Source organism: Aspergillus ruber (genome assembly GCF_000600275.1).
Source record: "Aspergillus ruber CBS 135680 unplaced genomic scaffold scaffold00023, whole genome shotgun sequence".
Classification (NCBI taxonomy): domain Eukaryota; kingdom Fungi; phylum Ascomycota; class Eurotiomycetes; order Eurotiales; family Aspergillaceae; genus Aspergillus; species Aspergillus ruber.
Window position 1 is genome coordinate 188,464 of NW_024467319.1, and position 20,145 is coordinate 208,608.

Here is a 20,145-nt window from a genome sequence, read left to right on the forward strand (position 1 = left end):
ATGGTCGGACTGACTCGCTTACCGCCAAAATGAATATCCTCCATGCCACAGTAGACATCATGTGACGTTGATCGGGTCCCACTATTCTCGGACGAAGCCTTGGCTGGAAACAAGTGTTTCTGGGGCATTTATAGAGGAAAGAGGTGTAGAAAGTACAGAATACAACGCACTGTAAATGAAATAAAATAGTTAGCCATCCATTCAGCTTCCAAATAAATAATCTTCGTCGGCAGTAAAAAAAGCTTCACCTCTACTTCGTTAGTCAGCATATCGGAGCTACGGCGATCTTAACCCCGGGCTTCGATTCCGCTCTCTTCTTAGTAACCGCTTGCGGCTTACGTCCTTTGCCTCCGCGACTTTTCAAATTCATTTCTTCCTGTTCCTATTTTGCTGTGAAAAGAAGGAGGACCACGGATTTAGGATCTGGGGACGTTCTTTTACGAAAGATGCTTGATGGCAATTCCCAGGCGATCCTAGGGAATTCCGTCCCGGGATCGTCTCCGTTATCTTCCAGTCCCGAGGCGGTATTCCAACCCCAGCATCGACAGGCTTTTTGCGGCGATGTCGAGGGTTGGGGTCCCATGAGCCCCTTCAGATTTGATCTGACACCGTGTTTTCTCGATGCTGGTGTAGCTATTGTTGCAGCATGGGGGTTGTTTATGGGTACTGGTGCTATATGGTTCCTGCTGAAGAAGCGCGTTCCTCAGCCAATATCGAAAAACTGGCATTTCTACGCTAAACTAGTGAGTCGCAGGTCACACTGCTTTGGATACATTTCAAAGTGCTTTGAGGAGTGGCATGGCTAACGCACAAATTTCTTATTCAGGTCGTGTTGGGCGCATTGATTATCGCGACGGCGCTTCAAGCCGCACTTCAAGTCGAAACTTATCCGAATAACTGGTGGGCCGACTTTCGTTTCTGGAGCTCGATCGTTACGCTCGCATCGCTGGGTGTGATCTTCGCGGTACAATACTTTGAACACTGGCGCAGTCGGCAGCCGAACGCAGTTGTTCTGTTCTACTGGGTTTTCTTCATAATCGCGTACGCTATCAAATTACGATCGCTCGTCTCCCGACAGGCTTACAAGAATCGCATCCCGTACTTTGTCACATTCAATGTGAGCTTAGGACTGGCTATACTGGAGTTTGTGCTGGAGTACTTTGTTCCCAAGAAGCAGAGTGCCTACGAGGCGTTGGGCGAGGAGGATGAATGTCCCTATGAATATGCGGATATTTTCTCCGTCCTGACCTTCAGCTGGTTGACCCCGATGATGAAATATGGCTATAAGAACTACCTTACTCAAGATGATCTTTGGACTCTGCGCCGGCGAGACACAACTTCCGTGACCCTGAACACTTTGGAGGAGAGCTGGCAGCAAGAGCTGAAGAAGAAAAAGCCGTCTTTGTGGCTCGCGCTATTCAAGTCATTTGGTGGCTCCTATTTCCGCGGTGCCATCATCAAGTGCGGAAGCGATCTCCTTGCCTTCGTTCAACCCCAGCTTCTGCGGGTTCTGATTAGCTTCATCGACTCATATCGGACAGATGAGCCTCAGCCGGTCATCCAAGGTATTGCGATTGCTCTCGCCATGTTCCTAGTTTCAATCGGGCAGACCCTGTGCCTTCACCAATACTTCCAGAGAGCTTTCGACACCGGTATGCGGGTCAAGTCGTCGCTGACAGCCATGATCTACTCCAAGTCCTTGAAGCTGTCGAGCGAAGGCCGTGCATCCAAAACTTCTGGCGACATTGTAAACCACATGGCTGTTGACCAGCAACGCTTGTCTGACCTGACGCAATTTGGCGCGCAGCTCTGGTCGGCACCATTTCAAATCGTCTTATGTATGGTTTCGCTCTATAAGCTAGTTGGGTATAGTATGTTCGCCGGTATTGGTGTCATGATTCTTATGATTCCTTTGAACGGCACGATTGCCCGAATGATGAAGAAACTCCAAATCTCGCAGATGAAGAACAAGGATATGCGATCGCGGTTGATGACAGAGATCCTGAACAACATCAAGAGCATCAAGCTTTATGCGTGGAACACCGCTTTCATGAACAAACTCAGCCATATTCGAAACGACTTGGAACTGAACACTCTTCGCAAAATCGGTGCGACGCAGGCGATTGCTAACTTCTCCTGGCAATCCACCCCATTCCTCGTGTCGTGCTCTACCTTTACGGTTTTTGTTTTGACCAGAGATCAACCGTTGAGTACGGATGTGGTGTTCCCTGCTTTGACGCTATTCAACATTCTCACTTTCCCGCTTTCCATTCTGCCAATTGTTATCACATCGATTATTGAAGCTTCGGTGGCCGTCAAGCGCTTGACTGATTACTTCACGGCCGAAGAACTGCAGCCGGATGCTGTAACTTTTGAGGACCCTGTGTCGCACGTTGGTGATGAATCGGTCCGGATTCGTGACGCTTCTTTTACCTGGGACAGATACCAGCAAGTTCCTGTCATTGACAACATCGACTTCAGCGCTCGCAAGGGTGAACTTAGTTGTATTGTTGGTCGGGTTGGTTCTGGAAAGTCTTCTCTGCTACAGTCGATCATCGGTGATCTATGGAAGTTGGAAGGCGAGGTTGTCGTCCGAGGCCGCATTGCTTATGTCGCACAATCACCGTGGGTGATGAACGCCACTGTCCGTGAAAACATCGTGTTCGGACACCGATGGGATCCTGAGTTCTACGACCTTACTGTGGAGGCTTGTGCTTTGCTCGACGATTTCAAGAACATCCCCGACGGTGACCAGACAGAAGTTGGAGAACGTGGTATTTCGCTCTCCGGTGGACAAAAGGCCCGGTTGTCCCTTGCAAGGGCGGTTTATGCTCGTGCGGATATCTACATTCTCGATGATATCTTGTCTGCGGTTGACCAACATGTCGGTCGCCATCTGATTAACCGGGTCCTTGGTAAGGATGGTATCCTCAGCAGCAAAACGCGAATTCTGGCTACAAATTCTATTCCGGTTCTCAAGGCTTCTGACTTCATTGGTCTGTTGCGTGACAAGACCCTGGTTGAGAAGGGAACATATGAGCAGCTGCTGGCAATGAAGGGTGAAATTGCAAACCTTGTCCGCACGACCATGAACGATTCGGATGATGAAGGTGAAGGCAGCAACCTTGCTAGTCCTGAGAGCTCGGATTCCGCCACGGTGATTGACAACCCTGACTCTGAAGTTTCAGATGCAGATGAGGTCGAAGGAGAAGTTGGTAATCTGGTCCCTATCAGGTCCGGTGGTCAGGCTCGGAGGCAAAGCACTGTCACTCTACGTCGGGCTAGTACGGCAAGCTGGCACGGTCCACAGCGCAAGGTGGCCGACGAAGAAAATGCCCTTAAGAGCAAGCAGACCCAGGAAACCTCGCAGCAGGGCAAAGTCAGCTGGGATGTCTATCTCGAATATGCCAAGAACAGCAATGTCATCGCGGTCGGATTTTACCTCTTGGCTCTTTTGGCTGGGCAGACCTGCCAGGTTGCTGGTAGTTACTGGTTGAAGTACTTTTCCGAATCGAGTGAGAGGCAAGGCAACAACGCGGGCGTGGGCAAGTTCATTGGTGTGTACTTGGCTTTCGGACTGGGTTCGTCTCTGTTGGTCATTTTCCAGAACTTGATTCTCTGGATCTTCTGTTCGATTGAGGCTTCGCGAAAGATGCATGAACGAATGGCATTCTCAATCTTCCGTTCTCCCATGAGTTTCTTCGAGACGACGCCTTCTGGACGGATTCTCAACCGGTTTTCTAGTGACATCTATCGTATTGACGAAGTCCTTGCTCGTACGTTCAACATGCTGTTCGGAAATTCTGCCAAAGCCCTCTTTACTATGATTGTCATTTCTTCTTCGACCCCAGCGTTCCTCCTGGTTGTTCTCCCCTTGGGCTACGTCTATCTCAGCTATCAGAAATACTACCTGAGGACATCTCGCGAGTTGAAGCGACTGGACAGCGTTAGCCGGAGTCCGATCTACGCGCACTTCCAGGAGTCTCTGGGCGGAGTTTCGACCATCCGGGCATACAAGCAAGAGGACCGATTCACACTTGAAAACGAATGGCGCATGGATGCCAACCTCCGTGCCTACTTCCCGTCGGTTTGCGTGAACAGATGGCTGGCCGTGCGACTCGAATTCATTGGGTCTATGGTCATTCTGTCGTCTGCTCTGCTCTCCATTGTGTCCGTCGCGAGCCGCAGTGGTTTGTCTGCGGGTATGGTCGGTTTGGCCATGTCGTACGCTCTGCAGATTACTCAGTCTCTCAACTGGATCGTTCGCCAGACGGTGGAGGTGGAAACCAACATTGTCTCCGTCGAGCGTGTTCTCGAGTATGCCGAACTTCCCAGCGAAGCACCGGATGTCATGTTCAAGAACCGACCGGCCATCGGTTGGCCAGGACAGGGCGCGGTATCCTTCAACAACTACAGCACGCGTTACCGACCGGGACTTGACCTGGTGCTCAAGGATATCAGCCTCGACATCAAGCCTCACGAAAAGATTGGTGTTGTTGGTCGCACAGGTGCTGGAAAGAGTTCTCTTACTCTGGCACTTTTCCGGATTATCGAGCCGGACAATGGGAGTATCAAGATTGATGGTTTGGACATATCTAAGATTGGTTTATTCGATCTACGCGGTCGCCTCGCGATTATTCCTCAGGATCCAGCTATGTTCGAGGGTACCTTAAGAGACAACCTCGACCCGCGACATGCGCATGGGGACATGGAGCTCTGGAGTGTCCTGGAACATGCTAGACTGAAGGACCACATCGCGAGTATGGAAGGACAATTGGATGCCCGGATTCAGGAAGGAGGTAAGTGTGACCCGATGACCCCCTAATGCCCCTGTTCCCGGCAAATCTGTGTTCTAACGTATGATAGGATCGAATCTGAGCCAAGGCCAGCGTCAGCTAGTTTCGCTTGCTAGAGCGTTGTTAACACCGAGCAATATTCTGGTTTTGGATGAGGCGACAGTAAGTCGTTGCTTTTTCTTTTTTTTTTTTTTTTTTTTTTGTTTTTCTTTAGTGCCTTCGGGCATATCGCGTTAAATTCCGACGACTAACGGATAATTTAGGCGGCTGTCGATGTGGAAACGGACGCACTTCTGCAACAGACTTTGCGCAGCAGCGTCTTCTCGGACCGCACTATCATCACGATCGCGCACCGTATCAACACGATCATTGATTCCGATCGAATCATTGTCCTGGACCAGGGACGAGTCGCCGAGTTCGACACACCCGCGGGACTCGTCAAGCAGCGCGGGAAATTCTACGACTTGGCCAAGGAAGCCGGATTACTGGATAACGACGGAATCGCGATTCTGCAATGATTCATGGATTGATTAATTAATATTGCAAAAGAGGGGAAATCGGCTTGTGTGGTTCAATTTGCATCGGAGTCTCCACGGATCGAAAAAGAAATCTTGGATCTCCCCCGTGTGAGTGGCTCGGGGAAAGCGGGATTACGTCTATGCGGATCGATCCCTGACTCGAGGAAGCAATCCATTGGCGATTGGTTTTTTTTGTCTGCGATGCTCAGGTGGCGGTAGCGCTGTGTGGACATCATCAGTGGCTAGCTAGCTGGACTGGGCTTTGGGCGCATGGGCGAGGCAAAGGGCAAAAAGAAAGCGATTCCCGATCCCTTGACGCGTGGCTGGACTACAGGCGATGGACATGGACCGGAGGTAAGATTCGGCAAGTACATACCATGTACGGAAACGGAGTACATATTCATAGTCACTGTCGTTATTCCTTTTATTTTCATTGTTTTTTTTTTTTTGGTTATGTTGCAAGCAAGATGAAAAAAAAAGTTGGCATTTGTTCATAACCCTTTGATCCCGATAACGGAGTCTCCATACCAGCACAGCATAGAATCATGTAGAATGAATTGTATCACATCGTTAGAATCAATCGGCTATCGATCGTATCGCTTGTTTGATCGTCCCCACATACATACAAACACACAATCACCCAACCGCCGGAATGCTCCTCAATACATCCGACAGTCTGCACTGACAAGGATACCCTAGCTTCAGTCCTGCTCGTTTCTCCAGAGCTTTAATCCTTCAGCACAAAATACTGGATAAAAATGGCTCTGCTCGGTTCTGGAGGTTCTGCAGAGCACGGACAGCCGACTTGACAGATCTCATAGTAGCGGTGTGGGAACTGTAGCAGTTCGGTTCGAGTTCGTATACAGACAAACGCCTGCCAGTGCTTTGCTCACGGCTTCGCCAGAGGTACTTATGTTTTACCGCACCGCACAGCATCGCGTCGCGTCGATATCCCAATCGACACCGGTATGACATGACGTGGTATCGACCAGAATTCGAGTCCATGATCCATGGTGTTGCATCTAGCCACGATTGATCTACCATCCGTCCAGCCGATGCACACTCAAGCTTAGACACAAGTACGATGTTCAATGCTCAACGCGACGCACGCTACGAAGTCGTTTTGTTTTGACTTTGCACTACGATGCAAGGTCAACGACGAGCCAGTGGCCAACAGGTCTAGCCATCTAGATCCTCCTCGTGAGTTGTATCCTAGGAGATATGTAGATACAAGTTCGGCAGATGTCCATGCATCCGGGCCGTCCGGAAACTATACCCCAGCACGAACAGATGGAGACAGATGGGGGCGAACAGCGGGCGACGAGAAACGAATGGCGGTGGTATAACGATGGGATGGCCGCACCTCCAGCTTTAGCTTTAGCTACTGTACCTCTTACTGCAGTTGGTAGAGGCCTGGGCCGGGATGTGGTCTAACTGAAGCAAAGCAAACGGGTCGTCTCGGGTGATATGTAAACCATCGAAATGCACAAGGACGGAGATGTAGAAGTACATGTACGTATGTTGCTTTGATATACCTTCGTCCGTGCAGAGAGATATGTATATTTCTCTGGGGTGTGATTAGTCGGAAGATTTGGACGGATGGAATAGAGTTTGGCGGGAGTTTATTTGGTACCTTTCCTCCGGTTTGTGGGTGGGAAGAAAAGCATTGACAACGGCATATGGAGTATAAACTTTGTCGGATATGGGGCATGGGTACGGTTACACGGTACGGGGAAGATGATGTGCAGATTTTATGTTTGAGTTGAGTATTTGTTGACATGGAGCGGCTCGGTTAATTATGCCGCTGATGTGGTTGTTGTTGATGATGAAGCTATTGATCGATATACAAGTGTTATCGATGTCCCTTGCAGGATGGTTCGTGTACTGCTAAGGGGGTGTTTGTTTGCGTCGGTGCTTTTGCTATTGATGCTAACGCCGTATTCCGGATAAGTACAAGGTAGCTATATCCAGTAACCTGAATTCTATCCTTGTACTCTGTATCCAGGGTATCCCATATCCCATATAAGCACAAGTACCTACCTTCAAAAACAAATTCGCAGATCTTCCACGACACACAAGGATAACCTGGTTTCCGGGACCCCATCTCTACCTCTCACACATCTCCGCCATAAAGTTCCAGCTGAAGCTCAGTTCCCAAGATCCGAGCACACGATAATATGCTTTCTCCCGGTTCCGCGCGCCAAAGTATACCCAAACCGGGGGTGTTGACTTTACGTTTAACCCCATAGCCAGTAAAATGAACTCTGCCTTAACCGTGGTCCGGAAGACGTGGCAGCGGCTTATCCCGAAAGGTATGCGGTTTGATTGGCGGATCTGGAATGGCTTTCAATGCAGGGACCATTTTGATCTTGACAACTGGCAGTGCACTAGCCACCGGCCAGTCCAGCCACCTTGTACTCTGAATATCCAACTGAAGACATGGCTGGAAGAATGAGGCTCGTAGATCTGGCTGGGGCGAACTTTACTGAATTGGTGACATCTCCGTGGTGGTCTTAGTGTACTGTAGGGAAAGCGTACATGAAGATACTGGCTGAATACTGTATACTGCGTCATACTCTGCACTGTACTGTAGAGCACCGCACCACCATACTACTCTGAGTAAGACTGTTTAACAAAAGCAATTGTGAACTGGATCACGGTGGACCAACTATGGTTTTGTGAGCCCTATTCGTCTAATCAACCTAGCCTCAATAAGTTTAGTGTACGGCCGAGAAAAAACAAACAAAACATCAACGGGTGTCAAGATGTCAAATGTCTTGTCCAAAAAAAAAAAAAAAAAAGAAAAAAAGAAAAAGGCAGCAAGGACAAAGAGGAAAAAAGGCAGCCAGTGGGGGTTGAAGCTATGATTTGGAATTCTGTTCTTTTTTAAGTACTGGTGGCAGAGAGGGGTATCCATATCCACACAATGCATGCATTCTCAGAGACATCTAATCATTTAACCATGCATGGTGATTGTGATAGGTCATTTGCATTGAGAATTCCGTTTCTGGACATTTACATTTGTGCTTGGCTGGGAGTTTAGTTTACCTACTTTGATGACATGCTCTGGGCTTGTTTCTAGGAGGTTTAATAGTCGATACGTCAACATCGTCCTGCTGGGATAACTGCTAAGGGACACAGGGAAATAAAATAGTGGGGTCGGCAGTGCCCGTAACCTAAATGGTCCGGAATGACCGGTGGCAAATTCCGTGCATTGGCGTACAGATACGATATACGGTGCTAATATGCTGGCAATGAAGTTTGTAAGTGCAATACTCACGGATACTACGGAGTACTATGCTAAAGCTGAGGTGGATAAGCCCCGAGTATGGTCTCTACAGTGTATCAGGGTATTCAGTGGTGTTCGAATTGAGTAGGAGTAAGCCTGTGTACTGGGTATTCTGAACTATGCGTGGTCTACAGGTAGTCATACTCATCACGCACTGTCATCCTAATTATTTTAAGGGAGCACAATAATCTGGCGAACATCATAATGACAATACAACCTCACTCTATATAATCTCGCCCATAGGCCCGGCCCGTTCGGATGATCCACGTCCGGTAGATCAACCAGTGCAAGAAAGTGGCCTACGAGTAAGGAGTGCTCATGATAATAGGAGGTATGGTTTGAGTCTGACTCTGGAGCACATACGGAGCACAAGTGCAAACCATGATGATACAAATGCGCTGTCTGCTGATCGATAAGGCTGGCTGAGAGTTTAGTATTGATTAGCGCGACACCAGACTGGAGTATGCGTCCCCGATCCGGTAATCAGTGCGAAATTGTGGACAAAACACGATAAAATAGTTGCAAGACGGGTGAAGTACGGAGTACTATGTAGAACAAAGTACTTGTGCCAGGGGGGAAAGAAGACTTGATTAAGCTTGCTACATGCCTCTGACAGACTTTGTCTATATACCAAGTGCCGTAGTCTAGATCGTCACGCTCTGTTCCAACCACCGGAATCCCTCGACCGGGGCCATGGTTCACTCCCAACCGACGCTTACCATATTAGAGAAGATTGACGTACTTCATTCATATCCAATAATAAACGCAAAAAAGTCCTCGTACGTCAACGGATCGAGCCTAGATGCTACCGATCGCGGCCTGTCCGCCAATAATCACGAGTCAATCGGCTCTCGTGTGAACACCTTTCCAGGAGACGGCTTGAGACGAACCCGGATGCTGGGGAATACTTTTCCGTTAACTCTTTATAGTGGTACTTGGCGCACACCCCGGTTAGTACCGTGGTGGAGTTACCGGATATAGTAGGAGGGGGGGGGGTGCCGGGACGGATTCCGCGGCTAGGCTTTATTTGTTTGTACGGAGTATTTTGGGCGAGATTTGGGTACGAGGCTGTATGTATTTGTAGGAGCACGGAGTAGCTAGTACGGAGTACTACGATCCTCCGTACAAAGATAAGCTAGTACACCCTGCCGAACCCCATCTAACCGAATACAGTATACGAAACATCAACGACCAAGTCCTTGAATATCCCCGAATATACCCAGATTACCTGTAGAACTACAACTTACATACCGCAATAGGCTAGCCTGCCCAAACTAGTCCATCACATCACACCTCCTTCTCCGGATCTGCCTGTCATGTGCTCGATAAACTCCTGTCAGTTGAAGCGACAGGATGACAGCCGGGACGCGGATGTCAGGAGGTGAAGCTTTGGTTCGTTTCAGGAGGTAAGGAATGATTTGGAATTCTGGCTGAAGTGTTCGATGTTCGACATTTGATGCAGGTTACAAATACGGATACGGTGTTTGAGTCGCTGTAGATATACTGATTCGGAAATATATGTGTATACGTATGCAGGTGGTACTTTGGTAGTTCTTCCTCGAGGCATTCTCTGCTGATATGATCCTGTAGTATGTACACAAGCGAACTGCTTTCGCGGTGTGAATAAATGCATCGTGTACATATATATCCTACATCTTCATCATCGCACGTTGGACCTGCATCGTGCTGTAGGTACAATACAAATCTGGTCAGCGATATAAATGGAATCCACGGAAATCTCCGCAGTGGCTATGCCAGTGCTCAGATTGTCAGATGCTGCCGTAAATTTTGAATCCCAGAAAAAAGGGGCATAATTTACGATTACCCGAAAAGGAATATAACAGGATCATACTAATTTGCGTCGCGTAGAGACTTCTCCAACTCAACGAATGATGATACTAAGGAGCGACAATCATTCCGGGGACCAAGGAATGATTTGATTTTGACAGCAAACAGCTTAACCAAAACCTCGTCTTCGGTAAACTCTTTTTGTATGGTCGATTTCCTTTTTCGGTCAGGCTGACAGCTGCCGTAAGGCAACTGACAGAAGTCTAATCCGAGACTATTTCCAACCGTCGTAGGTTGGTGTCGTCAATCAAAATCCGAGATGGTAACATAGTACGTATTGTAAGTCCACCGAGCATCTCCGATCGGACAGCATGAGATCGGGTGTCCCGAATGGCATTGATTTTATCGGCGCGGCAATAATAAATGGCTATTAAGCGGTTTTCCAACCAATCCAAAGCCTTGATGGACAGGCACACGCCGCCTACTGTCCTGCCCGTATGATCGTCCGGCAAGGCAAGTCAAGCCCGGGAAGGCCAGATCTGATCGAATATTTTTGCTATGTGTTATTACGGACAGGACACCTTACAGTTTTATTATATGGGAGTGTTGCCACTGCGTTGTATTCGATTAATTGAGTTCCATGACTTTCGAACCTCAATATTTGGCGTTTTATAGCCTTCCAGGACTGGGGGATGAATTGAGCAGCAGATCATGGAACAGGAGATCCGTGACAGAATGCCAGAACCACAGTACGCGAGGTACGCTCAGAAGTACCCCGACAATATTCGGGATCTCCGAGGAACTTTTGTTGCTTTCGTTTTTGGATATATGGATTCGCGGTGCTTACTGATCGGGGAATAGTAGCTATAGCTACAATCTCTACACTACACTCTGTACTCTGTACACTGTACACTGCACTTTGAGATAGAAGAGTAGAACTACAGAGTACTCTAAATCTGTAGGCTGACTTAGATACTGCACCTTAACTCTATCTTTTATGCTTCGAGTAAGAACTCTGACCCCTCGGAATCTGCAGAGAACAGACATCCGCAAAAGTAAACATTCAACAAACGCCAACGAACCCACAGTCGATAGAGAGGAATCTCGTCCGAACGATCTGCGGGTACTTTTGATACTAATAGGTAATTTTTATTTTTTTTTTTATTTTTTAATTTTTTAATTTTTTTTTTTAAATTATAATTAATTTTTTCTTTTTTCTTTTCCCTGCCTCCACCTTTGACCAAATCCACTTGCTCTTATGCACTGGGCATGTTTCGGGCTGATGCACTCAGGGATCATCCATGCTGACGGGTCCAGAGAAATCAGATACAGCAAGAGCATGACATTGCTTCTGTATACGCTGGAATACGCTTTGGTTCTTTTGTCCAGCTTTCGCCAATCCCGTTATCAGTCAGAAAACGATCAGGGCTTTTGAGGTCATTTGAAAAACCGCCATCTCCCCAGCTTCTTTCCTTCCTTTCACATTATCACATTTACAGCATTCCAAGTATATCTACTTCGATACTTCAAGGATATAAGTACATCTACTCCGATACTTCAGGGATATAAGTATAGCTATTATTATACTATATCACTGCTTTTTCCCACTGCATAAGATCCGCTTCTTGCAACAAAGAAACACTCGGTTGCTTACAGCTCGTCCGATTCCCCGGGTGCATTCAGACTTGATAACGGCCGATTGTTTGTTTGTCTTTTCCCGTCTTTCATTCATTCATTTCCTTTTTGTAAGTATCCTATATTCTTTTTTCCTTTTTTTCTTTTTATTCATGCTTGATGTCAAATAATCCCCGTCTTCTCCCCACCTGTCTTGTGCTGTCACTGGCTGTCATCGGATATGTACAGCGGATGAGGTCTTCCGGATGGAGTCTCCCCTGTCTACACGATACTTGCCTTCGTTTCTGGACTGCTTCTGTTTGCACCTCCCTTTCCTCGCCTCCACGCTGGCGTTCGCATTGGAACTGACCCCGGCTAATGTGCTCGTGTCCAGACCTCTTGGTCTCGAAGTTCGCCTAGAAATAGGACCACGTTCGCTCCGTTCTCGTGGCATTTCAGAACCATCAAGCTCAATCTTTATGTTTTGATCAGACGAGCTCGATTGCCCTCTTTGCACTGACACGTTTTTGTGCAACTCTCCGGAACATCACAGTATCCTTTGATACATCTCGCCTTCACCCCACTTGTCTTACTTCATTACCCCTCTGAAACTATGGTTGTCAACGCCCCTATTGCCGGGCCAAGTGCCGTCAAGCGGCCCTCGTCTGCTCTCGAGGATGAATGTGCTCCCAGCTGGGACACGGCTCCGGTGAGTCTTATATCTGATGGCGGAGCTGGACAGCAAGACTAACGCCTTATCCAGTCCATGATGCCTCCTCTGCGCCCCTCTTCGTTCCATCTCCCCTTTGCCCACTACGCCATGGTCTACCTCGACAACATGGGCCGCCTTCGTACATCAGAGTCTTCGTCCATCCAAGAACAGGGTGGCACAGTCTTCACTCCTGAAGTGCGCGAACATTTCTTGGAGATTCTCGGTGGTCGCATTGGCTACCAACGCCCTATGATGCGCCGTATGTGACATCCACCTCAGTCACTCAAAACTTCCTTACTGACCTTCACAGGCTCCTCTCCCTTCCGCGGAACCCCTCTCGGTTATGGCTACGCCAGCCCCGAGGAAATGCAGGGCTTGGCTCAGTCCCGTCGAGTTCGCCGTCGCCGCGCTTCCCACGACCTGCACGGAGACTACTTCCCCGAGCCTGTCGAAGAGATGACCCCCTCCACCCCCGACATGGTTGGTCTTGAAGTTGGAGACACTGAGAAGGTCCTTGCCTACTACGAGAGCGCGTTGAAGCACTTCCAGCAGATCAACTGTCGCCAGATCGCCAAGGCCTTTATCAAGTTCATTGAGCCTCGCAAGCAGGTCAAGCACCCCTACAATGGAGGCAAGCCCCCGGCTGGTGCCCCTCCGGGTCAGAAAGGTGACCCTGAGAAGACAAAGCCTGACTGGTGGCCTGCTGGTGTTCAGCACAAGGAGCCTGATCACCTTAAGAAAGAGGGTGAGTTACATACCTTTTGGCTTCTGTTGTTCACATGCTAACTATACCAGAACGTCTTCAACTTTTGATCCACATTATGCGCAAGCTTGGTCGATGGGGTATTACCGCTGAGAAGTTGAGGGAAGTCGCACAGGATTCTAAGCGCTCGCTCAGAGGCCCTGAGAAGCTTGAAGAGATGGAGGAGATGCTCAAGGTGCGAAAACTGGAAGAGCGCTACGAGCGCGGCGAAGTTGGTATGTTTCACTTACAGAATTGATATGGGCGAAAAGATTCTAACTCTTATCCAGACGGAAACACCACTGTCTTCATCAAGAGCCGAGAGACCAGCCCCAAGACTGACAAGGACAGCGACTCGATCTGCGAGCCTGAGAAATTCGAAGCTGATGAGGAGGACGAAGCCGAAGAAGCTCTGACAAGCTCTATGCCTACCGCAATCGAACCCGTGCCCATGGCCAGCCGCCCAATGCAGGATCAGCACCTCTTCTCCTTGGACTCTCTTAATTTTGGCGAGCCCGTCCGTCATGACCGCTCCTACTACGCCCCCTCCTCGAGCTACGCCGACGACTTTACCACCTCACCAGCTCAGCCCTTTGACTACATGAGCCACGCTTCCTTCTCCTCTCCTGAAGAGCATCGCCCAACTTCCATGCCTGTGCAGCCGCCAGTAAACCACTTTGATCCCTGGACATCTCCCTTTGGCCGCCAAAACCTCTTTGACTACAGCACCGCTGCCGCCACCACCCAGGCTGTGGCACCGCCCTCGATGCCTTACCAGATGCCCATGCCTACGCAGGACCTTCCTCATCACGGCTTGAGGACACCTCACATGGACCCCATGGCTCTCAAGGCTCCTGCCTACCCTGGATCTCTTACGCATAGCCACATGATGCCTGCCCACCATGTCTAAACATAGACATGACGAAAAAGAAAATGGAAAAAAAAGGGCGCATTTGTATTTCAATTGTGAGATCTAGCTGACGCTGCACGACCCGAATGACTTGATGTTCATTCTTACGCTTTGCACGGCTGGAGTTTGGGTGGTTTGACTTTCATCTTTATTCTCATCTCTTTCAGGATTCTCATTGGTCCATGGTATATACGTGTCTTTTCTTTTGTGTCATATTCCTTATGTTCAACATGTCTTATATACTCGTTTCCGATTGTCTATATTTTTTTGTTCTTTTTCTCTTCTGGCGTTTCCTGGGATGGTTTTCTTTTGTTAAGCGTTCTGTTATGTTTCATGTCATGTCTATGGATAGCGAGGGCGTTGATGTGGTGGATTAGGTTGGCAAAAAGCACTTTCGTGTTTGGAGCAATTTTCTTCATGTAATTAATTCAATGAAAGTATAAAAAGACAAAAAATAAACAAGATCCTAGCAAAAAATTGTAGTGCTATTAAATGCTTTCATAAAACGCGCATAATACTGCATAATTAGGGCTCTATATGGCACCTAGTCACGTGGATTTACTGCAGCGCCTAGAGCGCTTAGCGGGTAGCCTCGCGGCAACAAAGAGCAACTCTGCCAGTCATTCCCATCTCATTCATCCTTTTGTACATAGACTGTCTAGTCTCTTCAGACAGCAGCCACTTTTTTACCCTCTCAACCTGTTAATCGATATTAAGTCTATCGATTGCACTTTTTTCCGCGTGTTTTCCTTTTCGATTTGTTGATACGCGGCGACTTGACCTCTACTTCATTCATCCCGCCGCGCCGGTATTGACAACATCGACGACGCCACTACTCCTCGTGACCGTTCGTGATATCGCTGGCTGCCTACTTGCTGCGTACGACTGGCGCTTAATTTTGATAGGGGATACCATTGTCTTCTTCGATCAAAAGCGAGTGAGCGACCGTGTCAAAGGTACTCCAATTGTGTCAATCGTCCTTAGGTCCTACGTTTTGAGGTGGTCTTCTATGGATTCACCTATTTATCATTTTCTGGAATATCCTCGTATGTCCCCTTTGAAGTATGTTGTTTTGGCTGACTCTTTACCTTTGTCGCTTTTGCGACTCGGTCCCGGGTGATAGAGCTTTAGGAATATTCGCTCATCGAGACTCACGAACCCTGGCGCTTTTATCGAACCACTTTTCTATCGACTTCAAACGATAAAAATATCAAGTACAGCAAGGGATTTACGCGTTTCCACTACACTGAAGACCTCAGGCGGGAGGACGTTCTCCGCTCCTCTCGGCAGACATGGCCGGTCCACCAAACCCATTCGCTGGCTTGGCCCAAGCCCAAAACCAGAGAAATGGAACCTCGAATCGTGGAGGGCGTGGAGGACGAGGACGACCGTCGCCGTTCCAGCCTAAAATTCTGAATGCGCCTCCGTCTACGACGCCAACAGCACCTTCATCCAGTGACAACAAGACCCGTGGTCGAGGACGAGGACGAGCTACGTCGACGAGAGGGTTTACGCGAGGTCGGGGAGGCTCGACAGGACATGTCAACGCGTCACGTAATAAGCCCGAGTCGAATGGTGCGTCCGAGTCGCCGTTTACGCAACCGAAGTCGAATAAGTGGATCGCACCGCCTGCGCCTGCGCCATCGCCTTTTGGTGTCCAGAATTCGCAGACAAAATCGCCATTTGCTTCGAATGGATCGTCTCGGGGGCCAGGCTTTGGTGGATTTGGGCCGCAACAGGCTGTTACAACAAAGAAGCCAGTGATGAATGGTGCGACGGGGGCTGTGCCGGTTGAAGATGCTTCGACTTTGAGCAGTTACACTGAGCGATACGAACAGGTGGGTACCGCTTGGATTATGGATTCTAATATGGCGGCAATCTGACCGATTATAGCTCAAACTTGATAGAGCAAAGGAGAGAGAATTGGCTATTAAAAAGGGTCTTATGGCTGATCCCAACCAACCCACCTCTCTAAATCAGGCGATTACTCCCGTTGGCACTTGCACGAGCATGTGCCCCGACTTTGAGCGCGTCGAGCGCATTGTTCAGAAGATGGTGGATAAGAGTGAAAAGGTATCGACATCAAGATTGGAATGGCCATTACGTTCCCCAGGCTTACGGTTATTACCTCAGTTTCTTCACCCAGCAACAAATTCGTTACAATATATGGAGACAAAGATGCTTAAGCGATTCAGAAGATCGGCTGCCGGTTATGACGAACAGCTTCCATCCGATATTCGAACGCCCAATACACTCCTTCAAACCACCAATTACCTAATCCGACATGTCGTTGGAGGCCCTGAGCCTCTCGGTTTGATTCACAAATTCGTCTGGGATCGTACTCGATCTATCCGGAATGATTTTTCTGTGCAACAACTCACTCAGGAAGACCATGTTCGAACAGCAGTCACTTGTCTGGAACGGATCGCACGGTTCCATATCCTTTCCCTTCATCTACTTTCCAGCCCTGCGAATGAGGAGCCATTTGACCGCCACCAGGAACGGGAACAGCTCAACAACACCATGCTATCATTGATGTATTACTACGATGACAACCGTGGTCGTATTTCGTTTGCCAACGAAGACGAATTCAGGGCGTACTACATCATCTTCTCTATCATGGACCAGAGACCCGATCTCGAAGCCAGGGTACAGAAATGGCCTGCCGAGTTACGGAACTCAAATCGCGTACAAGCAGCATTGGAATTGTTTGCTGCAGCTGGTAATACGTGGGATTACCAAGGAACGCTGGACTCTCGACGGCCCAATGCGATTGCCCAAGGCTTTTACGCGCGGTTTTTCGCAATCGTGGACTCTCCCGCCGTGTCATATCTCATGGCATGTGTCGCGGAGATTTATTTCAACCACGTGCGACAGACGGCCATCCGGTCGATCTGGAAGGGATACTGTCGCTACCCGGCCTCTCAGCAGCATAAAAACGAAGAGTGGACGATTGATGAGTTGACGATGGTGCTATGTTTCGATGATGACGAACAGACGAGAACATACTGCGAATCACAAGGTCTGCAATTCGCTGAAAACGCTAACGGCAACCTATATCTCAACTGGGGCAGTGATCCCATTGAATCTGTTGGTACGTGTGTAACTTGTCGACAACGGTCTATCACTCCTATTCTTCGTTCTATTTTTCATTCTATTTTTCATTCTATTCTACATCCTTCTCGCCTCTTTTCGTCGATCAGCAACCCTTCTCGCGTTTTATCGGCACATGTTTCCAGGATCTTCCATTCTTTTTGCCTTAGCCTCCTTACCATTCCGGTTACGTTCGACTGACTCGTTTTCTTAATCCCAACCAATAGCTTTCCAACCGTCTTCGGATCATTCATTCTCAGAAACTCATGTCGAATCGAAGCGTGCAGGCAGAAGCCTGGTCGCGGTTATCCTCGGACTGAGCATCAAAGAAGCCGCTAGCATAGGCATGATTGACAGCTCTGTGCTACCACAACGATTACTTGCTTTGCCCGCTCCCACTGGTCTATCGACAACGGAGGATGATTCTCTTTTCGTTAGCGATGACGAGAACGAGATTCCAGCACCTAGCGTTACGGTATCCAGTGATAAACCGCCGGCATTCGCACTGTCTCCCTTTGGGGGTTTCCCGCCAAAAGCTAACGAGCCCCCAACCGCGGCAGCATCGCAAACGAGTAACCCCTTCCCTTCGCCGTTTAGCGGTGGATTTGGCCAAGCTCCTGCAGCGCCTACATCTATGACACCTGCGGTGTCTGCGCCGGCTTCCTCTAACCCTTTCGCTTCTAGCTTGTCCACCTTTACACCTGAACCGGCAGCGCCAGCTGCGCCCAATCCTTTCGCTCGTGGTCCGTCTCCGTTCGCACCTGCAACGAGTGCGACAACTGCACCAGCAGCTCCTAATCCTTTTGCTTCTACGCCATTTGCACCACCGAAGGTTGGGACACAGGTCACCCAAACGCTTGGGCCCTTTGCTTTGTCTTCTCCGAGTCCGGAGAAGCAAACTAGCGTATTCGACACAGCGCAGAATCCTTTTGCTTCTAAACCTGCAGCCCCTGCTACCACGTCACCTGAGGCCAAGTTCCCTTCCTTCTCAACTTCCGCTCCTTCGTCGTTTAATATCTCGCAAACTTCGACTTCCTCTGAGCCGACTACTAGTGCTTTCCCTAGCACTTCTCAACCTGCTCCCTCCTCACCATTCAGTATCTTCAAGACCCCGGCTTTAACTGAGCAGACTCCGGGAGTCGCTGCTGGACAGCCCCCAAAGAGTCTCTTTGATACAGCTAAATCATCCAGTTTCCCAGGGAGCATAGGCTCTTTGTTTAACCCCCCTGGTCCGAGTGCTCCTCCCAAAGAGCCTAGTATTCAAGTTCAGACAAGTGTCTCGAAGCCCGCGCAAGAGACACCTTCATTGTTCGCGCCGAAAGAAAATGGTATGACAAAACATACAGTTTGATTCATTTTCAATTTATTTTTTGCTAACTGTATAAAAGTGCCGTCTATTTTCTCGCCAAATAAGCCAGCCGCAACAACCACCTCAACGAGTTCTATCCTTGCGCCTAAGGAGAATACGACTCCGATGGAACAACCAAGTGTTACAGAGAAACCGACAGCGGCTGAACCGGCAGAGACTGTGCTCGAGCCGATTGACCTTGCGCCTCCCACAAAGCCGAATCGTGCGCCGTCGGTTTCTGAGAGTTTGAAGCAGCCCGCAGCCACGCTACCCCCAGCGCCAGCACAGCCAGAAGAGCCTACAACAAAACTTGCTGAGCCTGCTGCTGCGGAGAAGGAAGCGTCTATTGGTATGCCACTTCATGTCGCCTATGCTGTCATAATGTCACTGACATGTTTATTTCAGATGCAGCCGAGAAACGCGATGCTTGGTTGAAGACCCTGCAAGAAGCCGCCTCCAGACGACGTGGAGAAACTTCCGGTCGGAAACGGGTTCTCGAGGAGCCGGAAGAGCCGCAACCGACCAGCAGTGGCCCTAAAGCATCGAAGATATTCAAGTCCGAGGAGCCAACGCCTCGCAAAACATCGATGGCTTTATCATCAATTAAGCCACTGCCCACGCTTCCTATCCTGGAACAAGTCAAGTCGACGACTGCACGAAAACCCGTGGAACCGGAACCAGAGCTCAAATACAACCAAATCGACGAGGACGAACTCCTCCTATCAGCAGCCCGCATCGCTGCGGAGTCGTTACGAAGCGGGCCTCGACTGTCAGACAGCTGGCCCGGCTATTACAACCACACCGAACGGCCTCGTTCTTCGTTCAGTCCCGCAAGCAGCTTTTCCTCGTCCATGCCCCCGCTCTCGGGGAGTCAATCGCCTTCATATTCATCCCACCACCATGTAAATGGGCACGATCTCGCGCTTGCACCTGATGCAGACTTGGGCCTGGGTCGGAGTTTGTCTCGGACGGAACAAAGACTGCGACTTACCGGTGGTAAAGGACTGGCGTATAAGCCATTAGACTTTACGCCCGAGAAGAAATGAAAGTCCTTAGAGAGATAGTTCGTTAGCGATACATTTTGGGATTATGTGATGTGGACCCGGTGTTTATATCTTTGCTTTTTCTCTTGCTTTTTTCATTACCTGCTTAATTGGCCTGTTTGGATACCTGGGCTTTGGTGATATCAGTTGCATTGTTTGTGGCGTTGAGGATTTGATTTTTCTCTATTTATTTTGCTTGTTCAAGACACGTTTGAATACTTGCATGGCGCTGCGAGACTGCATAACATATTGCATTAATGAACTGTGTATACACCTCACATCTCTTCAATAC

At 49.0% G+C, this 20,145-nt stretch overlaps 4 protein-coding genes across 4 annotated transcripts; all 4 read left to right on the plus strand.

The window, feature by feature from the left end:
- Positions 1-446: 446 nt before the first annotated feature.
- On the plus strand, positions 447-5,314 carry EURHEDRAFT_460906 (ATP-binding cassette glutathione S-conjugate transporter YCF1; the record flags this gene model as incomplete). The annotated part of the gene is made up of 4 exons (XM_040784685.1): positions 447-743; positions 827-4,799; positions 4,867-4,958; positions 5,060-5,314. The coding sequence occupies 4 exons, from the start codon at positions 447-449 to the stop codon at positions 5,312-5,314; spliced, it is 4,617 nt and encodes a 1,538-aa protein (XP_040636784.1).
- A 7,304-nt stretch (positions 5,315-12,618) lies between these two features.
- EURHEDRAFT_404557 (uncharacterized protein) lies at positions 12,619-14,369 on the plus strand (the record flags this gene model as incomplete). Its single annotated transcript, XM_040780313.1, has 5 exons — positions 12,619-12,714; positions 12,769-12,976; positions 13,028-13,462; positions 13,513-13,695; positions 13,750-14,369. 5 exons carry the CDS (start codon positions 12,619-12,621, stop codon positions 14,367-14,369), a joined length of 1,542 nt encoding a protein of 513 aa, XP_040636785.1.
- Positions 14,370-14,460: 91 nt separating this feature from the next.
- On the plus strand, positions 14,461-14,843 carry EURHEDRAFT_164768 (uncharacterized protein). The gene has a single exon (XM_040777820.1). It carries the CDS (start codon positions 14,552-14,554, stop codon positions 14,744-14,746), a length of 195 nt encoding a protein of 64 aa, XP_040636786.1. The 5' UTR covers positions 14,461-14,551; the 3' UTR covers positions 14,747-14,843.
- Positions 14,844-15,661: 818 nt separating this feature from the next.
- EURHEDRAFT_379518 (putative leucine permease transcriptional regulator (SAC3)) lies at positions 15,662-19,856 on the plus strand (the record flags this gene model as incomplete). Its single annotated transcript, XM_040779185.1, has 5 exons — positions 15,662-16,207; positions 16,263-17,463; positions 17,690-18,790; positions 18,851-19,159; positions 19,216-19,856. The coding sequence occupies 5 exons, from the start codon at positions 15,662-15,664 to the stop codon at positions 19,854-19,856; spliced, it is 3,798 nt and encodes a 1,265-aa protein (XP_040636787.1).
- Positions 19,857-20,145: the final 289 nt, after the last annotated feature.